Source organism: Ceratotherium simum, chromosome 18 (genome assembly GCF_057802395.1).
Source record: "Ceratotherium simum simum isolate JZ-2026a chromosome 18, ASM5780239v1, whole genome shotgun sequence".
NCBI classification, from domain to species: domain Eukaryota; kingdom Metazoa; phylum Chordata; class Mammalia; order Perissodactyla; family Rhinocerotidae; genus Ceratotherium; species Ceratotherium simum.
Window position 1 is genome coordinate 31,935,982 of NC_141917.1, and position 15,458 is coordinate 31,951,439.

At 40.4% G+C, this 15,458-nt stretch overlaps 2 protein-coding genes across 5 annotated transcripts in view; one reads left to right on the plus strand and one right to left on the minus strand.

Moving 5' to 3' along the window:
* Window positions 1-2,343: 2,343 nt before the first annotated feature.
* On the minus strand, window positions 2,344-7,357 carry LOC147914604 (uncharacterized). 2 transcript variants are annotated; one of them, XM_087443219.1, is made up of 4 exons: window positions 7,226-7,357; window positions 6,262-6,470; window positions 5,702-5,777; window positions 2,344-4,968 (listed from the first exon to the last, which is right to left on the minus strand). In XM_087443219.1, exons 1-4 carry the CDS (start codon window positions 7,260-7,262, stop codon window positions 4,916-4,918), a joined length of 375 nt encoding a protein of 124 aa, XP_087299345.1. In that variant the 5' UTR covers window positions 7,263-7,357; the 3' UTR covers window positions 2,344-4,915. The 2 variants fall into 2 exon arrangements, with proteins under 2 accessions (XP_087299345.1, XP_087299344.1); XM_087443218.1 differs by having other exon boundaries at window positions 7,190-7,356.
* Window positions 7,290-15,458, plus strand: part of OSMR (oncostatin M receptor) — a 63,301-nt gene continuing 55,132 nt past the window's right edge. For 2 of the 3 annotated variants that reach the window (XM_087443217.1, XM_087443216.1), the window contains exon 1: window positions 7,291-7,540. The gene's annotated coding sequence lies outside the window, so the exon portion shown is untranslated. Of the gene's footprint in view, window positions 7,541-15,458 lie in introns of all 3 variants that reach the window. The other variant, XM_087443215.1, reaches the window with a different exon arrangement.

Genomic DNA, 15,458 nt, shown 5'->3' on the forward strand with positions numbered 1-15,458 from the left:
ACACACCACTTATCAAGCAGTGCTGTGGCAGGCGTCCCACACATAAAGTAGAGGAAGATGGGCACAGATGTTAGCCCAGGGCCAATCTTCCTCAGCAAAAAGAGGAGGATTGGCAACAGATGTTAGCTCAGGGCTAATCTTCCTCACCAAAAAAAAACCTCTTTCCTTTGTATTATAGTGGTATTAATACTTATAAAACTGCATTCTAAAGTGATGTTTAAGATAATAGAAACTTTACATGATTTCAGTAGATTTTCATCAATTTCTAGATTGAAGTCTAAGGTAAATATATTTCAATCTTTTGAAAAACTAGATTATTTCAGAAGAATATTTTATTGGAGAGAAATCTAATCTAGCAAAGGAAGGAGTTCATACTATTTTCCTCCAATAACTTAGTCACTTAGCATTTCAAAATATAACTGTAGGGAGTGTCACTTCCAGTCACAGCTGAGTAGCTCCTATTGAACTGTTCCTCCCACATATAATAATATAAAACACCATAAAAAATATTTTTTTAAAAAAACACTTAAAAACAGTGGAGAATGACAGCAGGAAGATTCTGGAGGCGAATCAACACCTGGAAGAAGGGAAAGAGCATGGAGTGAGTTTCTCACATTTTATGGCCCTCAGCCTGAGACTGGCCCGAGTCTGTGCAGCGTGGGGTAGCTAAAACTCTGTTAGAAAATACGCAGTATTTTTGGCTTGAAGAACTAGAGGTCAGAATTTGGGACAACCACATCCTTTGGAAATCGCAGAAAAGAGAGAGCTAGAGAGAAAGAAGCTCATATTCTGTGTTTAAACTCTACATCACGAATAATTTCTGAAACATGCTTACACAAGGCAAACTCAAAACAGTCTAGCTAAGGCCAAAAAAACTAAACTCAGATTTGAGCTGCTACTACTGCAAGCAATATCATGTTTGCAGTTTGAGTCTAACCATGTTAATTGCTCATTTAAAAAGAAAATCAATGTCATTGGAAGAATATAATAGAATCCACAGCTGTCATAACATAATATTTATAATGTCCAAGTTGCAATCCCAAATTACTTGATGACCCAAAAATAAATAAATAAATAAAACAGGAAAATATGATCTATTCTCATAAGAGAAACAATCAATGGAGATTGACTCTGAGATTATCTAAATGTTGGAATAACCAAGCAATGCTTTAAAAGCAGCGATTATAACCGTGAGTTATAACTTTGATGAGTTAAAGGAAAATATGCCCATCATGATCTAAAGAATAGGAAATATCAGTAAAGAAATAGAAAATAAAGAAAGAAAGAAGCAAAATTCTAGAACTGAAATATACACTATCCATTATACAAAATTGACTAGACAGATTTAATAGCAAAACAAAGATGATGGGAGAGGAGTTAGTAAACTTAAAGATAGTTCAGTAGAAATGATCCAATCTAAAAAACACAACAAAAAAAGGTTGAAAACAATTAATAGAGCCACATGAGTATTTGGGACTATATGAAGGGGCCTAACATATTTGCAATTGGAGTCTCAGAAAGAGGTGAGAAAGATAACAGGGAAGAAAAAAAACACTTGAAGAAATTCTAGCTGAAAATTTATCAAATTTAGGAAAAGACATAAATCTGCAAAATCAACAAACTCAACAAACGTCAAGCAGGAAGAATAATAAGAATAATTTTTAAGTCTCTAGGCATATCACTACCAAACTACTGACAACCAAAGTGAAAGAGAAAATATGGAAAGCAATTAGAGAAAAATGAGACATTATCTATACAAGGGAATGGTTTGAATAACTGATGATTTCTCATCAGAAATAATGGAGGCCAGAAAACCATGCATGGAACATCTTTAAATTGTTTAAAGAAAAAAGCTGTCAACCCAGAATCCTATATCCAGCAAAATTATCTCTTAAGGAAAAAATGAAGTAAAGACATTTAAAAATAAACCTAAGAGATTGGAGATGTATCTCCAATAGACCTGCACTAAAAAAAGAAAGTGCTGGGGGCCGGCCCCATGGCTTGGTGGTTAAGTGCACGAGTTCTGTTACTGGGGGCCCAGGTTTGGATCCCGGGCGTGCACAGACACACCGCTTGTCCAGCCATGTTGAGGTGGCGTCCCACATACAGCAACTAGAAGGATGTGCAACTATGACATACAACTATCTACCAGGGGCTTTGGGGAGAAAAAGGAGGAGGATTGGCAATAGATGTTAGCTCAGGGCCGGTCTTCTTCAGCAAAAAAGAGGAGGATTGGCGTGGATGTTAGCTCAGGGCTGATCGTCCTCACAAAAAAAAAAAAAAGACAGTGCTAAGAGAAATTCTTCAGGCTTAGGGAAATGAGATCAGATGAAAACTTAGATCTTTGGGAAGGATTGAAGAACATTTTTATTTCTAAAAAATACATATCACATTGCTGGTTTTATCTTGTCATGGATGTAACACATTTTACAACTATGATGTGAAGGACAGGAGGTGTAGTTAAATGGAATTATTAGGTGAAATGGTACAATATTATCAAGGAAACAGTAAAAATTAAGGATATATATTGCAATCCAAAGAGCAAACACCAAAAAATCCTGCGAAGAGGAATAACAAAAAAACAAAAGGCAAATTAAAATTAAATTCTGAAAAATATTCATATAATGTAAAAGAAGGCAAAAAGGAGAACTAGAAGAGGGAACAAAACAGATAAAATATGGTAAAATATGGTAAAATGGTAGATTAAACTGAATCAAATCAATAATTGCCTTAAATGAAAGTGTGCTAAACACTCCCTAGCAAGTTAAAATGCGGAGCCTGTCAGAATGGACTTTTCAAAAAGTCCCAACTACATGCTGTCTGTTAAGAGATGTTGTCTAAGTATAAATACGACTATAGATCTATTTTAGATAAAGCTTAGCAAATAGTTTTCCGAAGTCTCTAAAGTTCCCATCTAATTCTTCCCCAAAGTACTTCCCCCTCACTGTATAATGTTCTATTCTTTAGCATTAACTCGTACACTCATATTTATGAATTCCCATAACCACAGGCCAAGAAAATAAAAGCAGCTAACTAAACAAACACATATTCAACATTCTTCCTAGAGCCCATGCAGGGAAAACAGTAAAAGATTCAAAAAGTTCTCCCCATTGTCTGGTTTCTAATGATTTCTGGAACAAGACGTGAATACAGTTACAATATCCAGGAGAAGCCGAAATGTGCAAAATCAATCAGTCAATCTTCAAGTAAGATCTCGTTCAAGTAAGAAACTCCTTTAGAACTATTAAGGATGATGTGATCCTTCACTTAAATTCACTTAACAGATATTGAAAGGAAAGCAATTCATAACTAAGTAATTATAGGGAATCTCTTGAAATTATAAAATGTGAATGTTCCATGTGGCCCTCTAACACTCAACATCTTGCTTTGTCATTGGTGGCTCCCCCTTTTTTAATATATATATTTGGAAGTGATAGATGTCTCAACTAATCAAGCTTTATGATATATTTTAGATAAAAAATTTTTCAGAAGGCCCAGTTTTTCACAATACCGGAATACATTTACAAAATAACATTTTAATTTCCATTAAGTTTTCTTAGCAATAATACCAGTATCATCAATCATAATCACAGCAGCATGCTTTAAGACCTAAAAGTGAATCTTTAAAATGTCAAATGTGATAATATGCCAAAAAATTGGAGAATTCTTATCCATGAGGGTGATTGTAAATCATCACCCACTACTTACTTGATGAAGCCACTTTCTTCAGAAAACTCCCAATTTCTTCAGACTCTATCAGTTTGGTTACCAAATAGTGCCAAACATGTAATTATAGATATTTACAGTGGAACAAAAATAGTTGATTAGTTGAACAAAAATAATCATAATTATATTTCACAATTTACACAGCTGACTTCATGTATCTATATCTATACCTATTCCTATACCTATATCTATATCTATATCCATATAATGTTCCTGACAGTTATAGAACTTCTGAGAAGTTGGAGAGGGTAGGGGTACATTCTACTCATGCCTCCTCTATAATAGTTACATACATGAGACTTTCTGGTACAAGATGGAAGATGAGGGAGGGTGGATCAAGAATCATTCCTAGGTTTTTTGATTTGGTATCTAAATTAAAGAATGGGTCATTCACTTAATGTAAGAGAATCACATGGGGAAAAGTGAAGAGTTTGAACTTCGACATATCGACTTTGATGTACAAATAAGTCGGTCTGCAGTTCAGATGAAATAATTGCAATGGGAAGGAAGATTTGAGGGTCATCCGTGCACAAGAGATCATTGAAATCAAGAGCAGGGACGTGATCGTTTGAGAGACTGTGTGGATTCAGAGAAGAATGTCAAGGATGGAGCCCTGATTCTGTATTTCACTGAATGGACACACCAACATCTGAGGGACAAGTGGAGAACAAGAAGCCCAAGAAGGTGACAGGGAAGAAAGTCAGGAAAATGGGGGAAAAGGAAAGAAAGTTGTGCTACTGAAATCGAAAGGAAGAGAGAACATTAGGGAGGAGTGTCAAATGGAGCAGAATCAATACTTATTTTTCCAACATAATCTCATCAATGCTAAGCAAGGAAGGGTATTTCAGTTCTTAGCTTAATAAATTGCTGATATTTTTCTTCTTTTTCATTTTAGCTATTTTCAGGCTAATTTTAAAAACTAACCTTGAGAATATGTATCACATACCTATGTATCAGTTTGCTACAGCTGCTGTAACAAATTACCACAAACTTAGTGGCTTACAACAACAGAAATCTATTCTCTCACAGTTCTGGAGCCCAGAAGTCTGAAATCAAGGTGTTGGCAGGATGAGTTTCTTCTTACGGGTTCAGAGGGGCATTCTGTTCTGTACCATTCTCCTAGCTTCTGCTGGTTGCCAGCAATCCTTGGCATTCCTTGGTTTGAGGCAGAATAACTCCAATCTCTGCCTCAGTAGTCACATGGCGTTCCTCCTGGGGGTCTGTGTCCAAATTTCCCTCTTCCTATAAGGATAACAGTCATTGGATTAATCCAGTATGACCTCATCTTAACTTGATTAAATCTGCAAAAACAATATTTCCAAATAGGATCATATTCTGAGGTTCTGGGTGGACATGAACTTTTGGAGGACCCTATTCAACTGAGGACACCATCCTAAGGGTATGATCACAAATATACAGGTGCTATAGTAACTAAACTCTAGAAGGATCGCTAAATTTAAGAAATTAGAATGGTGCATAAAATAAATGAATTTTATGTGGGCACCTGTTGGAGGAAGTCATTGAGAGGACATGACCTCCAGCTGACCCTCGAACTAGACCTGGGGGATCAGAGGCTCCTTACCCCCTCCCTTGTCCTTGGAATGTATGTTCTGCCTACTGTTCCCATTCTAGAAGCCACTTCAAGCACACTGCCTTCAGAGAGCAATGTGTTGTTGAGACCATCCGGACTGTACAAGTGACAGAATCCCATTAAGGCCTCTGTATAAACGTTTAAGATTCTGGCAGCTGGGTGTGGATATCTACTCATCTTGTGGCCACCCAAGGCAAGCCTCCTATGTAAGTTTCCTTGCTTATTAAAACTGCCACCTACCAATCTGGAGTGGTCTGTCTCTTTCCTTAACCTCCGTGTAAGGGGGCCCGTTTGGAATTTCACGGGAGGAACCAACAGCACCGAATTTTTTGCACCTTAGTTTCCTTCTATTGTAATAGGAGCCCAAAGTAAGTTAAGACTCACTTTGTAGAAATTCTTCATACTCAGTATTTTCATTTGGCATCTCATCTGCTCTAAGAGACACTCCTCTGAATCGCTTCTATTGCAAAGAAATTAACATTTTTTCATACAGTGAAAAATACAGAATCAGAAAGCCTTCCCAACCCTTTGGGATCTGGTTTGACAAAGTTTCCACAGCCATGCAGATGGCTAAACTAATGGACTCTAATATTCTTGAAGTAAAGAGAGGTGTGGCAAAAGACCATACTTTTATTTAGACAATAGAACCTTTTCTTCATTATCATCAAATATTTACTATGCACCATGGTCTGCGAGGCACCACTAGAGGCACCACTAGATATTAAGTGTATTTACGCCTAAAAAACAAATTCTTTCCCCAGGATGACATTGGGAGAAGCAAAAAATGTGGATAAACATAAAAGTAACATATGGGCTGATTCCGACATTATTTTGAACCACCCAGTCAATTCAAGAAGTGATTCTAAGATATGCTTTATGGGCGATCCTTCTTCCTCACCCTTGGTTCCCCCCACCCCCCAGTCTCTGCCATTTGTGATACATACTTTCCAGGGTTCCCAAACCGGAACTAGACCAGTCTTAGCTGACCCAACGAAGAAGCCTGCAGCGCTGTCAGCATCCCTGCGAGTCCTCCAGACACGGCGGCCCCACTGCTCTCCTCTCTGGGTCCGAGGCTGCCACAGAATTGGCAGTATTAGGATGGTTTCCACACCAGCTCCAAAGTCGATATGGTTTTCGATAGTCCACCATAGAACTATAGAGAACAAATATGTATTTCAAAGGCCATGTATTTGAAATATGCATTTCAAAGATTGGATGGCACTTCTAAGAGGAACATTAAGCCATGGTGAAGCATACACAGCTCTTTGTGACACGAAGGTTTCAAGGCTGTTGCTACAGACGAAACTTTGACAGGGTGTTTCCGGACAGGAACAAGAGCCAGGATCCTAGAACTCTGTTCAAACACTATTTTTTCAAATTATTTTATTGAGGTCATAATGGTTTATAACATTGAGCAATTTCAGGTGTACATTATCATCTCTCACTTTCTGTATAGACTGCATTGTGCTCAGCACCAATAGTCTAGTTTTTATCCGTCACCATATATACGTGCCCGTTTACCCCTTTCGCCCACCCACAACCCCCTTCCCCTCTAGTAACCACTAATCTCTTCTCTTTATCCACGTCAAACACGTTTTTATTGCTCTGAACGCCAAATGGAAACACAGTCCGAAGTTTGGCTGGAGCGCTTGTCTTTTGCCCGAAGACTTTCTGCCAGGGAGCCCAAGGGTTCTGCCTCTGAGTTGAGACGACAAGTGTCCCCGCGCGCGGGACCACACCAGCACTCCTCGGCCACTCGGCTCCCCTGGGCTGTCCCGGGCAGGAGAAGCGGCGCGCGGGGCGCGCTGCCCGGGCCGCGGAGTTTTCGGTTTCCACTTTCCCTCCCCAGGCCTCTCCCACTTCCTTTCTCACCGGTCCCCGCCCGTCCGCCAACTCCGGGGGCCGCACCTCCGCAAGGTCTCGTCCGCCTCCCGCAGGGTCCCATCCGCTTCCTCTGGGGACCAACGGGAGGCGAATTCCTGCGAATCCCAGGACTGCCAAGAGTGCGCAGCAAGACGGGAAATTGCAAAAGACCTCACCCTCTGCCCTCCCCCGCGGCTTTCCCGTAACTCCCGCCCCTCGGCGCTCGCCCCGCAGCTGATTCATAGCGCGGGCGCGGGGCCGCCTCTGCACGTCCACACCCGCGTCCGCACCGGCGTCCGCACCCGCGGACCCCGTGCCGCCCAGGACTCGGCCCGGCTCGCGGAGCCCTCCGCCCGCGGGGTGAGTACCCCCGGCCGCCCACCCCTCTCCTCCGCGCCCCCCGCGTCCCGCCGCAGCCTTCCCTGCTCGCGCCCCGCCTCCCGCGCTCGCTTTTCCGACGGCGGACCCGGCGCGGCGCGGGGACGAAGCGGACACCTTTGCAGCCTCTCTGCCGGCCCCCCCCGCTCCGCGCCGCCCCTGCCCCGCGTTTGCCTTGGCTCGGCGTTCGATCGCTCCGAGACGGTGCTCTGAGGGGTCCTCGCCTCTGGCCCGCCTACCTGGTGCGTAACACTCAAAGACTAATTCTTTCCAGAGCGCACACTGCCGGGTCCACCGCGACGTTTCCTACCCTACTCCTACGTTCACCATCCCGTCGCCTCCTTCTCAAGTAGTGGGGGAATATTTGTTGAAATTCCCAATTTGATCCACTTTTGCCTCTCTCCCAACACACTGCCATGGGAGTTAATTGCTGGCCTCAGTCTCCCCCTACGCACCCTTAACTGCTACCTGGCAATCTGTCCTCCCCGAGCCCGTGATGTGCCTCCATCCTGTCTCTATTGACACTTAGAATTGGGAGGCGCTCACTCACAGGTGGAGCGAGGAGATCCCTGAGATGGGGTAGTGTCTGGGGGCAGACGCCTACTCTCTTCTGCCACATGGATGGAAGCAGCACAGAGTTGGCAGGTTGGGCAGCTAGAGCCAAGCATTTGTAACCGCCCCCACCACCACCCTTTTATAGACAGACCTGGGCATAGAGGGGGTCAGTAACTTGTCCAAGACCATGGAGCTGGTTGTGGTGGCGCTGAGATCTCGGAGCTTAGGGCTCTGCCCCTGACACCGTGAGTCCTTTCTTGATCGTCCTTGGCCTGTCCTTCATCCGCCCGCCCATGCGTCCATCCATCCATCCTGCCTCCTGCCGTGTGGTGGGAGGCACAATGCTAGGTGCCCTGAGAAAAGGTGCTTGGTAACCGGCAAGCTTGAAGACACCTTGTGAACAAGCTAATTCTCCTACCCAAGTGGAGTGAATGGGGATTAATGTAGGCAGAGGATTCAATAGAACTGAATCTGGTGTATTTGATTTGAGGTAGAAGGAAAGAAGCTTTGGGTCTTATTCCCACACCTAAAACTGACTTTAGAACTTGGGTCAGGTTACTTATTGCCTCAGCCTCAGTTTCCTCCTCTGCAAAATAATAGTTCATACCTACTATGGACCAGGCACCATTCTAAGTATCTTCCATATGCTAGCTCATCTCAGTTTCACCAATGGAGTAGGTGGTAGTTTTGCCATTCTCATTTTATCAGTGAGGAAACTGAAGCCCAGAGAAGTTAAGTGACTTGTCTGTGGTCACACAGCTAGCAAGTGACAGAGTCAGAATTTGGCCTTGGAGTCTGCTTATAAGCACTATGTTGTGCCTCAAACTCAAGGACCCTTTTTGGAGTGGCCCTGGGGGTGGTGCTTCCTTATTGTTCTGCTTTGTCTTTCTCCTGGGTGGCTGTCAAACGCACTCGGAGATCCTTGAGGCTGAAGAGCCCCTGTCATAGTGGCCAGGGCTTCCCATACTTAGCTGTGCCTCAGCATCATTCTTGGAGCTTTTCAAAGCACTGGACTCCACCCTAAGCTAGCTATTCAGAATCTTCAGGGCATGCTCAGTTTGGCCTCTCTCCTGGTAGCATTCAGTACTGTTAGAATGCCTCCAGTGGCAGGGAGCTCACCACCTAACATTTCACTGCCGGACAGCTCTAATTCTCAGCTGTAACTTGCCTCCTTGTGGCTTATGTCTTGGTCCCAGCTCTGCCTCTTGTTGTCCCAGCAAATGTGTCTAAAAGGACTGGTCCTGGGTGTCCATCAGGGACTCGATCCACTTTGGGGATAACACTTACACACTGAGTCTCTTTCCTTCTACCCCTTTCTGTAACCTGAAAGACTAGGAGCACCTACAGTGGTGCACAGAGGTGTTCCAGAGTCTTTGAGTTTCCTTATAACCCTTTTGTCCTCAAAAAGGAACCAAATCAGGAAAACTGTTATGGTTTTGAAAGAGGAATCAGCAGTAATGTGATTTGACAAGAAGAGAGAGCGTGTTTTGCTTGTGGGACTGGGCTGGGGCATTGTCGGCTCGGATGGAAAGAAATCTCAGTGAATGTCATCTTGCTCACTTACAGGAATGGTGAACCCTGGCCGTCTTTTCGCTGGGGGAGGAGGTCCTGCTTGATTTTAAAAAAATATATGTGAAACGGGCAAAAATAAAACAAATGGAATATTGTGGAAATACCCCTCCTAGCTACATAAGGAGCGAGTTTCTTTTCCAGCAGCTGTGTTTTTGTTTTCCTTCCTTTTCTTCTCATTTTAGTTCTACTGGTTTTTTCAGCATTTATTTGCTCCAGGTGGGCTGTATTTTATTTTTATGTTTTAAAAATAATACAAATAATAGCTGAATACATTCTCATTCAAACAATAGAGAAGTATATGGAATGAGAAGTACCATCGTCACTCCTACTTCCACTCAGAAAATGGAAGTTAAGTTTGGTAAATAGCATTCCAAGATTTTTTTCTTTTCTATACATTTTCATAATATGTATGTATACATATGTTTTAATATATGTAAATAAGATCTTACTGTGTATCCTATACATCGCGAAGCTTACTTTTTCCTTCCCAAGTCTTAGAGATCTTTCCATGTCTGTACCTCTTTTGTTAATGGTCACATGTTATTCTAAAGTAGAAATATGATTTATCCATCCTTTGCCTTATTGTTGGACATTTGGGTTGTTTAAAATTATTCAGCATCAGCAACAGTGCTTCAGGGAAGATTGTGCATTCATCTCTGTGTGTAAGCCTGAGTATTTCTGTGGAGTAGAATCCTAGGAGAGAGATTCTTGGGTCAAAGGGTTTGTTCATCTTGATAGATACAACCGTTCAAATTGCATCGCTGTCCACACCCCACGTACTAATGTAAACTCAGTGCATAAGCATCTGTTTCCCTCATCCTTCCTAACATCAACTGTTATCTTTTTTTTGTTTGTTTATTTGAATTTTCAAATCTGGTAAATGAGTGAAACCCAATAAGGCATTTTAATTTGCATTTTGCTGATTACTACTGCAATTTAATATCTCTAATTATGTATGGGTCATATGTGTCTTCTATGAATTACCCATTCATTTCACTTGCTCAGTTTTCTATTGAGTTGCTTTTTCTTATTCCTGTTTATTGCGGAATAAGCTCTATACCTATTCAGAATCTTAATCCTTTGTCTGTTATAGCTGATGAAAATATTTCGTCTAGTGTAATGCTTTTTTTTTCTTTTCTTTTTTTTATTGTGGTAAAATACATACTGGTAGTCTAGTGGTTAAGATTGGGCCCTCTCACCACCATGGCCTGGGTTCGTTTCTGGTCAGGGAACCACACTATCCATCTGTCAGTTGTCATACTGTGGTGGCTGTGGTTGCTGTGATGCTGAAAGCTATGCCACCGGTATTTGAAATACCAGCAGGGTCACCCATGGTGGACAGTTTCAGTGAAGCTTCCAGACTAAGACAGACTAGGAAGAAAGAAGGACCTGGCCACCCACTTCTGAAAAAATTGGCCGTGAAAACCCTGTGAATAGCAGCAGAGCGTTGTCTGATACAGCACCAGAAGGTGAGAGGATGACGCAAAAAGACCAGGCAGGGTTCCGCTCTGCTGTGCACAGGGTCAGTAGGAGTCTCCATGGCACAAACAACATATACTTTATATATAATATAAAATTTACTATTCTTAAGTGTACAGGTCAGTGTTAGTAAGTATATTCATATTGTTGTGCGGCCATTATCACCATGCATCTCCAAAACTTTTAATCTTGCAAAACTGAAACTCTGCACCCATGAAATGGTAACTCCCTTCTCCCCAGCCCCTGGCAACCACCATTCTACTTTCTGTTTCTATGAAGTTGACTACTCCAGGTACCTCGTATAAATGGAGGAATCATATAGTGTTTGTCTTTTTGCAAATGGCTTATTTCATTTAGCAAAGTATCCTCAAGGCTCATCTGTGTTGTAGCAGGTATCAGAATTTTCTTCCTTTTTAAGACTGAATAATATTCCATTGTATGTATATACCATGTTTTGCTTATCCATTCATAATGTTTTTATTTTTAACTGTCTTTTGCTGCATAGAAGTTTTAAATGCTTGTGCAATCAACTCTGCAATCTCATGATTTCTGTGGTTTGTCTAGTTTAGGAAGGTCTTTTTCACCTAAAAATTATTTTAAAAATTATCTTATTTTCTTCTTATTTCTATTTCTTTCTATAATCCTATTTCTATAATAAGAAAGAAGATTATTTCTTATTATCGTTATTTTGGATTTTACATTTAGCTCTTTAAAATATCAGAGTTTTGTATAAGGTGAAAGGTCAGGACGTAAGTTAATTTGTTTCTAAAGTTTTAGGCAGTTAACCCAACACCATTTATTTAATCATCCATCTGTTTTCCAACTCACTTGAAATTCTGTTTTTATAGTAAAATAAATTCCTGTTTATACCGGGGGCTGTTTTGGGAGACTGTTCTGTTTCATTGATCTTTTTTGTCTCTTCTTATGCTAGTACTGCCTTATATTAGCTGCTACAGCTTTAGAGTGTGTTTCTATATCTAGTAGCATACATTTGTACTTTTTTTTCTAAAAAAATTTTTTAAAAATGATCCTGTGCATTTTTTCTTTTGTATAAACTTTACAAATAGCTTGTCAAGTTTAATAAAATCCTGTTGGAGTTTTTCTTAAGATTTTCTTGGGTTTATCATGGTTAATAATTTTTTATGCTTTAAGGTGCATTCTAGCATGAGCTCCCAGCATGGAGGAAGCAGTGTGATATGGTAAAATTCTGTGCTTTGAGGAGTGACTCACCTGGTTTCAAGTTCTAGGTTAACTATGTCAACCTATGTCGAAGTTACTTTTAACCTTTCTTAGCCTGAATTTCCTCTTCTGTGTTTGGGGATAATAATAGAATCTCTTTCATAGGGCTGTTGTGAGGATTCAGTTAATAAATGCATGTAAGTCACTTAGCAAGGCACCTGCAGAGTTAGCATCCAGTACCTGCTAGCTGGGATCATTCTCATGTTTACCTTCACAGCCCGCTATGGGCTCTGCAGAATGCCTTCTCATAGAAGGAGCCAGTAAATGTTTTCCTGTATGTATCGATAGTATCCTAGGAGACAAAAATATGTCATAAATATTGAATATAGCAGTGTTTCTCAATCTTCAGTGTGCATATGAATCATCTGGGGATCTTGTTTAAATGCAGATTTTTGTTCAGTAGATCTAAGCTGTGACCTGAGATTTTGCATTTCTAACAAGCTCCTGGATGAGGTCAGTGCTACTGGTCCTTCATCGACACTTTGAGTATATAGTCTTTCACTGGTATTTAAAGTTATGCTAGTAGTAATAGTATTTCCTATGAGGATAAATGTGATTGCCAGGACTCGTAAATTGCTTTATTTTAATATTATGTGCTAAAGAACTAGATTATAGTTGTGTTATTTCCTTCCTTCCTTTCTCCTTTCCTTCTTTTTTTTTTTTTGAAAAGAAAGAAGGTTAGTGAGAGCGTTAAGTATAACACAAAGTTCTACTTGTAGATCTGAAATCATTGAGACAATTAACTATCAGGGTTGTTTACAACTGTTGAATTAAGATGAAGATGGCCACATAAAATATATCCAATCTGAGTATGAAATGTAAAGTCAGCTGAAAGAAAACCCACAGTTACAAGTGTCTTAGCAAATAGAAAAACTGTAAGACATAAGGAACACTTGGAAAAAAGTAAAATAAAAAGATGTCTTGGAAAATATGGAACGAGGTTCCACTGTGTGAGAACACAGTGTCTGCCAGCTCTTGAGAAGACGTAAATCAACAGAAACCATGCTCTCATGTGAGTAAATTTTTCACTCATCTTGTTCTGTCTTGGTCGCCTCTCTCTACTCCCAGTCTTCCTAACGGGGACTTTGAGCAAGTTAACTTCACATTCTTTAGTGTGCCTGGGTATTAGAAGGGAATGGCAGTTTCTCCCCAGGACATTGGTTACTTTCTTTATTTGGAAATGCATTGTTAAAGTGCCTACATTCTCTCAGGACCTCACACATCACATTTTTTGTACAGAAACACATGATAGCCTCATAGGCTGATCCAGTATCTAGAAAAACGCCAACCTTTTTTCAGGTCCATTTGACAGCTATAGGCTAGATTTGAATCACAAAACACTTTCAACTAGTTTAACCCTGATGGATATATGATTCAAGTGTGGAAATAGTGTAATTGCTAGTACTTGCACAGGACTGAACCCAATATCTGTAAAACACACACACACGTATTAAAGAATGCTTTATTTTTCAGAATTACGTAACTTGAGAGTTCTCATTTCCCTCATCCCGCCCACCTCCGTTATCCTATCCCAGCTCTAAATTTATAACTGTTAGTAGTTGGGGGTGTCTTTTGGGGCCAGTTTGGACCCTTTAAATAGAAGACAGCAAGGCAGAAATAGATGTGGAGAAGATTTTTGGGGAAAGCACTTATGAGGGATAAAGGAAGAAGGGAGCAGAAGTAGGCAGAGAAAGCCTGCAAACCCACTGAAGCTCTGACACCTGTGAGAGGGGACAGGGAAGAAGGCAGGCTGGGAAGGAAGAGTGTCCAGCTGCAGTGCAGTTCTGAGAACGTTTTGGCGAGGGAAGGGGAGACTTTGATCAGAGGTTGCCTGTTAGAGGAGTCCCACGTTGGATGGAAAAGGCTTGGCTTGATCATTGGCTGGGAGCAGCCTGGAGGGATTGTGGGCTTGGTGGGAATGTGCAGCCAGTCTGAAGATGCAGCAGTGAAAGCTATCAGTCACCTCTGCTCCTGCAGTAGGTTCTTTTGAAGGGAGCTCTGTGTGGCACAGCTGCCTTTCATAGATGATTTTCTGCACAACTATTCTGAAACTTGCTTTTCCATTCAGTATTTTTTGGACATTCTTCCATGTCAGCACATGAATCTATTTCATTCTTTTTAACAGCTTCATAGTATTTCTTTGTAGAAATGCACCATAATTAAATTTTTTAGTTTCTTTTGATAGATATTTAGATTTTTTTGTTCTTTTTCCTCAGTATAAACAATGCTGCAATGACTGTTCTCTAAAAATATATATTTTTGTATATATACTTGCATATCATGCACACCCACACACTATCTATAGGACAAAATTCTAGAAATCGTATTTCTGAATAAGAGGTAATGCATACAAAAATTTTAATAGATGTTGCCAAATTGACCTCAGTGAAGTTATACTTTTTGACCATCAGTGAGTAACAATGCCTACTTCTTCAAACTTGTACCAGTGCTAGATTTTAAGACTTTTTTGAGCTTTTCCAATCAGACACCACACAGACACACATAGAGACATGTACATTACTGTTTTAAGTTGCATTTATTTAATTATTAGTGATAGTGTCCAGTTTTTCTTTTTCTCTTTTGGTTATTGATATTTTCTTCTTTTTTATGAATTACATATTCATGTTATTTGCAAGTTTTTCTACATAGTTGTCTTTTTCTTATTGATTTCTAAGAGCTCTTTATATATTAGGAATGGTAACCGTTTGCCGTAAGTATTGAAACTATTGTTCTCAGTTTGTTTTTGGTCCAATTATAGCACAAAAATTTTTTAAATGTCTATTTAATCAGTGTAGTAGTATTTATTGCTTCTGAGTTTCATACCATACTCAGACAGATTATACAAATACTCATCTATATTTTATTCTAGTAATTTTATGGCCTTATTTCTTGCATTGTATCTTTGTTCCTCTGGAATTCATTTTGTTGAAGGGAATGAAGCAATAGCAATAATGAGAAAATTAACATGAATTAGATTTACTATGTGTATGTTCTCATAATCTCATTTAATCCTTATGCCAATCCTACAAGGTAGGTTATTTATTCTTATTTTACA

Bases quoted from the DNA above. Each gene is read 5' to 3' on its own strand.
- LOC147914604 (XM_087443218.1), bottom strand. From the start codon at position 7,262: ATGGGACCCTGCGGGAGGCGGACGAGACCTTGCGGAGGTGCGGCCCCC. The intron at 5,778-6,261 runs GTATGTATCACA...TCTTTGCAATAG, and splicing joins CGGTTTGGGAACCCTGGAAA to AAGCGATTCAGAGGAGTGTC. The intron at 4,969-5,701 runs GTGAGTCTTAAC...TTATCCTTATAG, and splicing joins GTATGAAGAATTTCTACAAA to GAAGAGGGAAATTTGGACAC.